The following is a 12,106-nucleotide window of genomic DNA, read 5'->3' on the forward strand; positions in this document are numbered from 1 at the left end:
ATAATAGTTAACTGTCCTGATGGCCTGTGGGAAGAAACTCCGTCTCATCCTCTCTGTTTTCACAGCGTGACATCGGAGGCGTTTGCCTGACCGTAGCAGCTGGAACAGTCCGTTGCTGGGGTGGCAGGGGTCCCTCATAATCTTGCTTCCTCTCGATCTACACCTCCTGTTTCCATGCTGTATGAGTCTGTGACTCTATGACTCCCTGTGCCTGCCCATGGCTATGAATTTATGGCTCTGAAGGGGATATGTCTATAGGTTTTTTAAATGGTTGCAGTGCTGACTAGAAAAATGAATCGATATTATGGAAGAATCGATGCTAAATATGTTTGATCAATCTTTTTATTGACCGGTCATTTCTGCATGTTAAATCTTCTGCTTGTTCACAATACAAAACATCTTCTGGTGATGTTGGCACAGGAGTAGATCTGCTGCCGCACAGCGCCAGAGACCCAGGTTCGATCCCGACCTCGGGTGCTGTCTGTGTGGAGTTTGCATGTTTTCCCTGTGGGTTTCTTCGTGGTGCTCCTGTTTCCTCCCAGGAGCAGGTTTGTGAGTTAATTGGCCTCTGTAAATTGCCCCTAGTGTGCAGTGGGATAACTGGTGTGAACAGGTGATCAATGGTCGGCGTGGATTCGGTGGGCAGAAGGGCCTCTTTCCATGCTGTATCTCTAAACTAAACTGAATGCCCTGCTCCCCACATCTCATACCGAATTTCATCACTAAATCTCGATGGCACCTGTAAAAATAAGTTACGTATCACTATTTAATATGTGATTACTGCTGAAGGTGATTTCCTTAGTGTTTGTTCAGTAATAAAATTAATAGCTGGCTTGAAATATGTTGATATGGTCCGGTATAAATTAGGTTCATTTCAGAAACCTGATCATTTGTTTGCAGAAGAGTACAGATTCCAAATATGAAATTCTTCTCAGTATTTCTTCTGTCTCTGGAGTTGCTTACCTTTGGTGATGTCGTAAGATGTTCTTTCTTGAAGCTAGTGAATAATGGTTATGATAATGTTGTCATAGCTATTAACCCAGCGCTTCCAGAAGATGAAAACCTCATTTTAAAAATCCAGGTAGGAATTTCTTAATTGACCTTTCAATGCTTTGTTATTGTTTGCATAAATGTTTTGAGTATAGTCTAGAGTTTAGAGATAAAGGGTGGAAACAGGCCCTTCAGCCCACCGAGTCCACAACGACCATCGATTACCCGTTCACAATAGGTCTTTGTTATCCCACTTTCACATCCTACACACTGGGGGCAATTTGTAGAAAACAATTAACCGGTAAACCCGCACAAATTTTTTGCAATGTGGGAGGTAACCGCATCACCCGGAGAAAACCCATGCAGTCACAGGGAAAACGTACAGACTTCATCTAGTCAGAATCGAACCCGGGGCCCTGGCGTTGAGAGGCAGCAACGTTACAGCTGTGTCACCATTCTGTCCCTATTATTGTTGCAAGTTGCAAGTTTTGAAAAAAAAAACAAAGAGCCTTCCATGTTTTATTTCTTGAAGGAGTCCGGTATTCCATCTCTTGAGCAGAGGATTCTATTCAATTAAAATTATGGCTGATTTTAAAAAGTTACCTAGGAAAATAACTGCAGATGCTGGTACAAATCGAAGGTATCACAAAATGCTGGAGTAACTCAGCAGGTCAGGCAGCATCTGGGAGAGAGGGAAAGGGTGACGTTTCGGGTCGAGACCCTTCTTCAGACTGAAGAAGGGTCTCGACCCGAAACGTCATCTTTTCCCTCTCTCCTAGATGCTGCCTGACCTGCTGAGTTACCCCAGCATTTTGTGATACCTTAAAAAGTTACATGGTTATCCAAGTTTTAAAAAAAAATTGTGTGTTACTCCAGGACATGGTGACTTCTGCCTCATCCTTCCTGTACACGGCCACCAAACAACGAGCTTATTTTCGAGATGTGAAAATTCTATTACCCATCACATGGACAACAAAACCACACTATCAAAGACCAACCACGCAATCCTACGAGAAGGTAAAATCTAAACCATTATCAATGGTGGTTTCACTACTTGTTATTTTCATGAATGTTCCCTCATCCACGCTGTTACTTATTCTTAAGCATAAGTATCTCAAATGCAAAGTCTGAAGAAGGCATTTTGCTTTATCACAGGTACAATTGTTTACTAGTTAATCTCTGGAGTCACAGAGTCTTAGACAGTAGACAATAGACAATAGGTGCAGGAGGAGGCCATTCGGCCCTTCGAGCCAGCACCGCCATTCAATGTGATCATTCTCAATCAGTACCCCGTTCCTGCCTTCTCCCATACCCCCTGACTCCGCTATCTTTAAGAGCTCTATCTAGCTCTCTCTTGAATGCATTCAGAGAATTGGCCTCCACTGCCCTCTGAGAATTCCACAGATTCACAACTCTCTGACTCAAAAGTTTTTCCTCATCTCAGTTCTAAATGGCCTACCCTTTATTCTTAAACTGCGGCCCCTTGTTCTGGACTCCCCCAACATTGGGAACATGTTTCCTGCCTCTAACGTGTCCAACCCCTTAATAATCTTATACGTTTCGATAAGATCTCCTCTCATCCTTCTAAATTCCAGTGTATACAAGCCTAGTCGCTCCAGTCTTTCAACAGGAGCCTTACAACAGAGAAACAGGTCCTTCGGTCCAACTTGTTCATGCAGACCAAGATGCCCCATTCTCCCATGTTTGGCCCATATCCCTCTTAACCAGTCTGATGAAGGATCTCGATCCGAACCGCCACCTATTTCTTTACTCCAGAGATGCTTGCTGACCCGCTGACCTACTCCAGCATTTTGTGTCCATCTCCCTCTTAACCTTTCCTGTTTATATACCTGTACAAGATTATGTTAAATCACATTTTTCTTTCATGGCAGATGGTTGAACAAAAGCCAGAGTTAAAAGATAAAAAAGTGCAAAATGTGGAGATCAGGATAGTGGAGGTGTGAATTGTGAAACCAGAGGAAGGAATAAATCTAGATCCCTGAATTAATCATTCAGCCAAATGATTCAATTCCCACATTTCAGAAACATCAGATAATGCTGCTTTCTGGTTTATGCCTTTTATTTATTTTTAAATTTAGAGTCACACAGTACCAAAAAGGGCCCTTCGGCCCAACTCATCCATGCCAACCAAGATGCCCCATCTAAGCTAGTTCCATTTGCCCACATTTGGCCCAGCAAATATAACGACAATCGGTCTGAAGAAGGGTCCCGACCCGAAACATCGCCTCTCCATATTCTTCAGAGGAGCTGCCTGGCCCGTTGAGTTACTCCAGCACTCTGTGTCTTTTTTGTAACCAACATTGAAGTGCCTTTTGTCTACATATATTTTAAAAATTATTTTATGCCTTGAAAAGGAACTCTCTTAACTTATTTTTCTGCTGCCTTTGTATGTCTGTGCAAGGCCAGCTGCATAATCAAGGACGAGTCGCAAACCTGGTCACTCCGTCTTCTGCCTTCTCTGATCAGTATAAAAGTATGAAAACGCACACCTCCAGATTCAGGGACAGTTTCTTCCCAGCTGTTATCAGACAACTGAACTACTATCTACCTCATTGATGGCCCTCGGACTAACTTTGATCGGACTTTACTCGTGTTATCTTGCACTAAATATTATTCCCTTATCATGTATCTGTACACTGTGAATAGCTCAATTATGATCATATATTGTCTTTCCACAACAAAAGCTTTTCACCTCGGTACACGTGACAATAAACTAAACTAAACTAATCCTTTCTCTGCTGCCTTTGGATATTTTTAGTTTAGTTTAGTTTAGAGATACAGCGCGGAAACAGGCTCTTCAGCCCACCGAGTCTGCACCAACCAGCGATCCCCGAACATACAATACAATATATCTTTATTGTCATTGTACAGGGGTACAACGAGATTGGGAATGCGCCTCCCATACGATGCAATAAATTAATTAGCTAGTCAGTATTAATTTAAACAACCCAATGAAACAAATTAGAACAGTTTTAAAACAGAACACTATTCTACACACACGAGGGACAATTTATACTTATAGAAAGCCAATAAACCCACAAACCTGTACGTCTTCGGAGTGTGGGAGGAAAACGAAGATCTCGGAGAAAACCCACACGGTCACGGGGAAAACGTACAAACTCCGTAAGACAAGCACCCGCAGTCGGAATGGAACCCTGGTCCCTGCCGCTGTAAGCACCGTAAGGCAGCAACTCTACCGCTGCGCCACCGTGCCACTCTCTACCTGTGCTTTAACTACTTATGTTTTGCAGTGTTGTTTTTGTTTTTAACTCCCCTTTGCCTTTATCTTCCTAGGCTGACGTGATCATTGCTGATCCACATATGAAATTTGGTGATGACCCGTACACTCTCCAGTATGGCAGGTGTGGTGAACGGGGCCGGTACATTCATTTCACCCCGAACTTCATGCTGAACGACAGTGTGATCAACATTTATGGCTCACGAGGTGAACAACTTTGCAAGAAAACATTTTCAAATGGGCAACTAGTTAGAATTTCTTGTTTAGTTCAGTTTTGATATACAGCGCGGAAATAGGCCCTTCGGCCCACCGAGTCCATGCCGACCAGCGATCCCCACACACTAACACTATCCTGCTGCAATAGTGACAATGGGACAATTTACCAATTTTACCAAAGCCAATTAACCTACAAACCTGTGTGTCTTGGAGTGTGGGAGGAAACCCGGAGCTCCTGGAGAAAACCCACGCTGGTCCTGGGGATAATGTCCATACAGACTACACCATGTCAAGCTCCATACAGACAGCACCCATAGTCCGGGTCTTTGGCGCTGTAAGGCAGCAACTCTACTGCTGCGCCAATGTTATACTGGCAAAACTATTGTACGAGGAAAAAAGTGCCACAAAGTGGTGGAGTAACTCAGCTGGGTAAGATAGAATCTCTAGAGAACGTGGTTAGGTGATGTTTTGGGACGGACCCTTCCTCAGACTGATCGGGGAGGGGGCGTGGGGGAAGAAAACTAGAAGAGAGGTTGGGCAGGTCAAGGCCTGGCAGGTAATAGGTTGATACAGGTGAGGGGGTGGGGTGTTGATAGCCAGATGTTGGACAAAGCCAGAGATGAAAAGGCAGAAAGTGTGAGACGAAAGGATTGAAGAGTTTCGAATTGTGGACGGAATGTAGGTGGAAAGGATGGGATAGGGGACAAATGGGTGCAAGTCCAGTTGGGCTGGTGTCAAGAATGTCCAATTCTCAAAGTGTTACGGGGAGGCAGGCAAGATGGCGCCCAACCCAGGCGACTATTTGAGTGCCAGCCACAGAAACAGATCTAAAAACTCATTTTATAATTGCTCCATGCTCTTAAATCTGTATTCCTGCAGCAACATTTCTTACTTTAACTACCATCTACCTCTTTGATTTCCCTCGGACTACCCATAGCTGGACTTTGCTGGCTTTTCCTTGCATAAAACGTTATTAACTTATCATGTATATCTGTACACTGTAAATGGATTGTTTGGAAGCATGTATTGGCTTTCTGCTGACTGGTTAGCACGCAACAAAAAGCTTTTCACTGTACCTCCGTACACATGACAATAAACTAAACTGAACGGAGAATGGGATTGGGAGGGACAAATAGATAAGCCAAGATCTAATGGTGGAGCAAACTTGATGGGCTGAATGGCCTAATTCTGCTCCTGTGCCTTATGATCTTAGGTCTTTTAATGGTCTATATATTGTGTAGAGTGGCATTGTGTGCTAGATGATCACGATTAAGGTAAAAGTCGATTATAGTTACCTTACCTGTAACGATGTGCCATCATGTTGTCAAGGGTACAGAATGTCGGCAAGCTGGGAAGGGTACAGAGAAATTCCCAAGGATGTTGCCAGGACTAGAGGGTCTGAACCATAGGGAGAGTTGCCTGGTTCTTTATTCCTTGGAGGGCAGGAGGAAGAGAGGTTATCTCATAGGGATGTATAAAATCATGAGAGGAATAGATTGGGTAGATGCACAGTCGCTTACTCAGTGTAGGTGAATCGAGGACCAGAGGACATAGGTTTAAGGTGCAGGGGAAAAGATTTAATAGGAACATAGACAACAGGTGCAGGAGGAGGCCATTTGGCCCCTCGAGCCAGCACCGCTCTGAGGGGAATCTGAGGGGTAACTTTTACACACAAAGGGTGGTGGGGGTAAGGAACAATCTGCCAGAGGAGGTGGTTGAGGCAGGGACTATCCCAATGTTTAAGAAACAGTTAGACAGGTACATGGATAGGACAGGTTTGGAGGAATGTGGGCCAAGCGTGGGCAGTTGGAACTAGTGTAGCTGGAACATGTTGGACAGTATGGGCAGGTTGGGCCAAAGGGCCTGTTTCCGCGCTGTATCACTCTATGACTCTATGTCAAACAATGTTTAACCAATATGTTAGCATCACTTGGTAAAGTTGCATTTTGATGCAATGCTTGCACAGTGCACTCAAGCCCTAATGCTTCAGTTCAGTTTCGGTTTAGTTTATTGTCACGTACAATAATGTACAATATACATTAATGACTTAGACGGAGGGATTAAAAGTACCATTAGCAAATTTGCAGATGATACTAAGTTGGGGGGTAGTGTGAATTGTGAGGAAGATGCAATAAGGCTGCAGGGTGACCTGGACAGGTTGTGTGAGTGGGCGGATACATGGCAGATGCAGTTTAATGTAGATAAGTGTGAGGTTATTCACTTTGGAAGTAAGAATAGAAAGGCAGATTATTATCTGAATGGTGTCAAGTTAGGAGGAGGGGGAGTTCAACGAGATCTGGGTGTCCTAGTGCATCAGTCAATGAAAGGAAGCATGCAGGTTCAGCAGGCAGTGAAGAAAGCCAATGGAATGTTGGCCTTCGTAACAAGAGGAGTTGAGTATAGGAGCAAAGAGGTCCTTCTACAGTTGTACCGGGCCCTGGTGAGACCGCACCTGGAGTACTGTGTGCAGTTTTGGTCTCCAAATTTGAGGAAGGATATTCTTGCTATGGAGGGCGTGCAGCGTAGGTTCACTAGATTAATTCCCGGAATGGCGGGACTGTCATATGTTGAAAGGCTGGAGCGATTGGGCTTGTATACACTGGAATTTAGAAGGATGAGGGGGGATCTTATTGAAACATATAAGATAATTAGGGGATTGGACACATTAGAGGCAGATAACATGTTCCCAATGTTGGGGGAGTCCAGAACAAGGGGCCACAGTTTGAGAATAAGGGGTAGGCCATTTAGAACGGAGATGAGGAAGAACTTTTTCAGTCAGAGGGTGGTGAAGGTGTGGAATTCTCTGCCTCAGAAGGCAGTGGAGGCCAGTTCGTTGGATGCTTTCAAGAGAGAGCTGGATAGAGCTCTTAAGGATAGCGGAGTGAGGGGGTATGGGGAGAAGGCAGGAACGGGGTACTGATTGATAGTGATCAGCCATGATCGCATTGAATGGCGGTGCTGGCTCGAAGGGCTGAATGGCCTACTCCTGCACCTATTGTCTATTGTCTATTGTCTATTGTACAGTGAAAAGCTTTTTGTTGTGTGCTAACCAGTCAGCAGAAAGCCAATACATGATTGCAATCGAGCCATTCACAGTTGACAGATACATGGTAAGGGAATAATGGTTGGTGCAAAATAAAGCCAGTAAAGTCCGATCAAAGATAGTCCGAAGGTCACCAATGAGGTCAATAAAGAGAGTGATGTTGCACCTTAATGAAAAGCCAGCCGAACGGAGAATCTGTGCAAGGTGTGCTTTTCTGCTCTTTAAGATGCTCCTTACAAAGCTGGAAGGGGGTTTCACAGTGGTCGAGTTGCTGCCTTATAGCGCTAGAGACCCGGGTTAGCCCTTGACGAGTGCCGTCTGTACGGAGCTTGTACGTTCTCCCACGCTTGTATGTGGGTTTTCCCTGAGTGCTCCGCTTTCCTCCCACTCTCCAACGACGTACAGGTTTGTAGTTTAATTGGCTTTGGTAAAAATAGTAAATTGTCCCTAGTTTGTACGATAGTGCTAGTGTACAGGGTGACTGCTGGTCAGCGTGGACTTGGTGGGCCAAAGGGCCCGTTTCCGCCTTGTGTCTCCAAAGTCTAAAGTTTGTGCCTTTGGTCAAATGTTTGGTCGTTTGTTCTAATATCACATTGTATAATTGAATAACGTTCCTCCCCCACCCTAGTTCCCAGACCTGTTTCACTGTCCTCACGATTAATTTTACTGTTTGTTTGCCTCATTGTCACCCTCCCCTCGGCCAACAAAGAACCACTCTACATTTCCTTGATCATAGAAACATAGAAAATAGGTGCAGGAGTAGGCCATTCGGCCCTTCGGCCCTTCGAGCCTGCACCGCCATTCAATATGATCATGGCTGATCATCCAACTCAGTATCCCGTACCTGCCTTCTCTCTATACCCCCTGATCCCTTTAGCCACAAGGGCCACATCTAACTCCCTCTTAAATATAGCCAATGAACTGGCCTCAACTACCTTCTGTGGCAGAGAATTCCACAGATTCACCACTCTCTGTGTGAGAAAAAACGTTCTCATCTCGGTCCTAAAAGACCTCCCCGTTATCCTTAAACTGTGACCCCTTGTTCTGGACTTCCCCAACATCGGGAACAATCTTCCTGCATCTAGCCTGTCCAACCCCTTAAGAATTTTGTAAGTTTCTATAAGATCCCCCCTCAATCTTCTAAATTCCAGCGAGTACAAGCCGAGTCTATCCAGTCATTGTCAACTTTGATCTGTCGTTTTCACACCGTACATTCTCTGTGTACCCTTCCAATATCTCCAGCTTCCCTCTCACATGACTCAGTCTGAAGAAGGGTCTCGACCCGAAACGTCACCCATTCCATCTCTCCAAAGATGCTGCCTGACCCGCTGAGTTACTCCAGCATTTTGTGTTTATCTAACGTTCCAATGAAGATCATTAAGATGGCTTGTTGAGTTAAAGCAGTTCCAACAATGGCAAAGACAGAAACTAGAAATATTAAGCATAGCCATAATACAATAACAGTAACTAATTTAAGCGTAAATGGCTCCTACACAAGCAATGGTTTTCATAAGTTCATAAGTGATAGGAGCAGAATTAGACCATTTGGCCCATCAAGTCTACTCCACCATTCAATCCTGGCTGATCTATCTTTCCCTCTTAACCCCATTCTCCTGCCTGCTCCCCATAGCCCCTGACACGTGTGACTCTACCCAATACCCAATGACTTGGCCTCCACAGCCTTCTGTCGCAATGAATTCCACAGATTTACCACCCTCTGACTAAAGAAATTCCTCCTCATCTCCTTCCTAAAGGAACGTCCTTTAATTCTGAGACGATGTCCTCTGGTCTTAGACTCTCCTTGTGTTTTATATTTGGTTGAGTCAACCCTATTTGGTTTCAACAGATCGGGTATTTGTCCATGAGTGGGCTCATCTTCAGTGGGGCGTGTTTGATGAATACAACGATTTGGCGCCATTTTATTTCTCTGACCAGGATTTCCATGCCACGGGGTGAGTTGCCTTTCAATCTAAATCATATGGTTAGTAGGTGGACAATAAATAAGATTTGTTTCTTCTCGTTTCCAGGCTTGGAGAGAGTTAGATTTAGCTCTAAGGGCTAAAGGAATCAAGGGATATGGAAAGCAGGAATGGGGTACTTATTTTGGATGATCAGCCATGATCATGTTGAATGGCGGTGCTGGCTCAAAGGGTCGAATGGCCTACTCCTGCACCTATTTTCTTTATTTCTACAGATGTAGTTAGCGCACTTACACCCGAACCTAGTGTTATGTTGCTTGAGTATTTAGTTATTGATTTTGGTGGGGATTCCAGTGTGGCTGTGTATCTCTGCAGCAAAATCCCCTCTCCAATCAGGCAAGAGGTACAGAAGTGTGAAAACGCACACATCCAGATTTAGGGACAGTTTCTTCCCAGCTGTTATCAGGCAATTGAACCATCCTACCACAACCAGAGAGCAGTGCTGAACTGCTATCTACCTCATTGGAGACCCTTGCACTATCTTTAATCGGACTTTACTGGACTTTATTTTGCATGAAACGTTATTCCGTTTATCATGTATCTGTACACTGCGGACAGCTTGATTGTAATCATGAATAATCTTTACTATACATGCAGACTGGATAACATGTTGGCTTGGTGCACGTGACAATAATAACTTGAATTAAACTAAACTAAAATGCATACCTCTAGATTCGGGACAATTTTAGTCCCAGCTGTTATGAGGCAACTGCTCCGTCCTCTCACCAACTAGAGGGCAGTCCTGACCTCCCATCCACCTCATTGGAAATCCCCGGACAATCTTCAATCAGACTTTACTGGACTTTATCTTGCACTAAATGTTAACCCCTTTATCATGTATCTGTACATTGTGGACGGCTTGATTCTAATCATGTATAGTCTTTTCGCTGACTGGATAGCACAAAACAAAAATACTTTTCACTGTATCTCGGTACATGTGACAATAAACTGAACTGAAGTAAAAGGTGGGGTTAGGGTGGGTTTGCGGTGGGAGAGGCAAGAAGTTCCAACGTTTTAAAGAGAACCTACCTTCAACATGGGGGGATAGACAATAGACAATAGGTGCAGGAGGAGGCCATTCGGCCCTTCGAGCCAGCACCGCCATTCAATGTGATCATGGCTGATCATTCTCAATCAGTACCCCGTTCCTGCCTTCTCCCCATACCCCCTGACTCCGCTATCCTTAAGAGCTATATCTAGCTCTCTCTTGAATGCATTCAGAGAATTGGCCTCCTCTGCCTTCTGAGGCAGAGAATTCCACAGATTCACAACTCTCTGACTGAAAACGTTTTTCCTCATCTCAGTTCTAAATGGCCTACCCCTTATTCTAAACTGTGGCCTCTTGTTCTAGACTCCCCCAACATTGGGAACATGTTTCCTGCCTCTAACGTGTCCAACCCCTTAATAATCTTATACGTTTCGATAAGATCTCCTCTCATCCTTCTAAATTCCAGTGTATACAAGCCTAGTCGCTCCAGTCTTTCAACATACGACAGTCCCGCCATTCCGGGAATTAACCTAGTAAACCTACGCTGCATGCCCTCAATAGCAAGAATATCCTTCCTCAAATTTGGAGACCAAAACTGCACACAGTACTCCAGGTGCGGTCTCACTAGGGCCCTGTACAACTGCAGAAGGACCTCTTTGCTCCTATACTCAACTCCACTTGTTACGAAGGCCAACATTCAACTTGAATAAGTCTTGCGTTGGTTTATTTTGAATGTTGCAGAAAGTGCTCTGCAGGCAAATAATAATAAAAATGTTGGGGCTTGTCTTCACTTTTAGGTGTTCAAAAGAGATAAAGGGCGAGTCTGCTATATGCAATAGAGGCTCCTGTGAACCCTGCAGCATTGATAGCAACACAGGGCTCCCAAGCAGAGATTGTATGTTTTTTCCGGACAAAACGCAAACGACAGCGGCTTCAATAATGTATCTCCAAGGATTGAAAGATGTAAGTTGAACAGCCAGGTCTGGGGCGTCACGGTAGCACAAGGGAGGCACGGTGGCGCAGAGGTAGAGTTGATGCCTTACAAGGCCAGAGAACCGGGTTCGATCCTGACTATGGGTGCTGTCTGTATGGAGTTTGTACATTCTTCCCGTGACCTGCGTGGGTTTTCTCCATGTTCTAACTGGTTTCTAGTCAATTAATTGGCTTTGGTAAAAATTGTAAATTGTCCGTAGTGTGTAGTATAGTGTTAGTGTGTGCAGGGATCGCTAGTCGGCACGGACTTCGTGGGCCGATGGGCCGGTTTCCGCACTGTATCTCTAAATGAAACCACTAAATATTTTACTTTAACAATTTCTGTAATAGAGTCAAGTCGTAGAGTGATACAGTGTGAAAACATGCCCTTTAGCCCAACTTGCCCACACCGGCCAACATGTCCCAGCTACACTAGTCTCACCTGCCCGCATTTGGTCCATATCCCTCCAAACCAATCCTATTCATGTACCTGTTTCTTAAACGTTGGGATAGTCCCAGCCTCAACTACTTCCACTGGAAGCTTGTTCCATACACTCACCTTCTTTTCTGTGAAAAGGTTACCCCTCAGATTCCTATTAAATCTTTTCCCCTTCACCTTAAACCTATGTCCTCTGGTGTTCCATTCACCTACTCTGGGC

General features: G+C 44.6%; 1 protein-coding gene across 1 annotated transcript in view; it reads left to right on the forward strand.

The window, feature by feature from the left end:
- Nucleotides 1-12,106, forward strand: part of LOC144598017 (calcium-activated chloride channel regulator 1-like) — a 44,624-nt gene that overhangs the window by 15,292 nt on the left and 17,226 nt on the right. Inside the window, exons 2-6 of the mRNA XM_078407891.1 lie at nucleotides 901-1,081; nucleotides 1,867-2,007; nucleotides 4,306-4,456; nucleotides 9,355-9,460; nucleotides 11,273-11,438. Of these exons, the coding sequence (XP_078264017.1) occupies nucleotides 920-1,081; nucleotides 1,867-2,007; nucleotides 4,306-4,456; nucleotides 9,355-9,460; nucleotides 11,273-11,438 (726 nt within the window). The 5' untranslated portion in view covers nucleotides 901-919. The remainder of the gene's footprint in view (nucleotides 1-900; nucleotides 1,082-1,866; nucleotides 2,008-4,305; nucleotides 4,457-9,354; nucleotides 9,461-11,272; nucleotides 11,439-12,106) is intronic.

Source organism: Rhinoraja longicauda, chromosome 11 (assembly GCF_053455715.1).
Source record: "Rhinoraja longicauda isolate Sanriku21f chromosome 11, sRhiLon1.1, whole genome shotgun sequence".
Taxonomy (NCBI): Eukaryota; Metazoa; Chordata; class Chondrichthyes; order Rajiformes; family Arhynchobatidae; genus Rhinoraja; species Rhinoraja longicauda.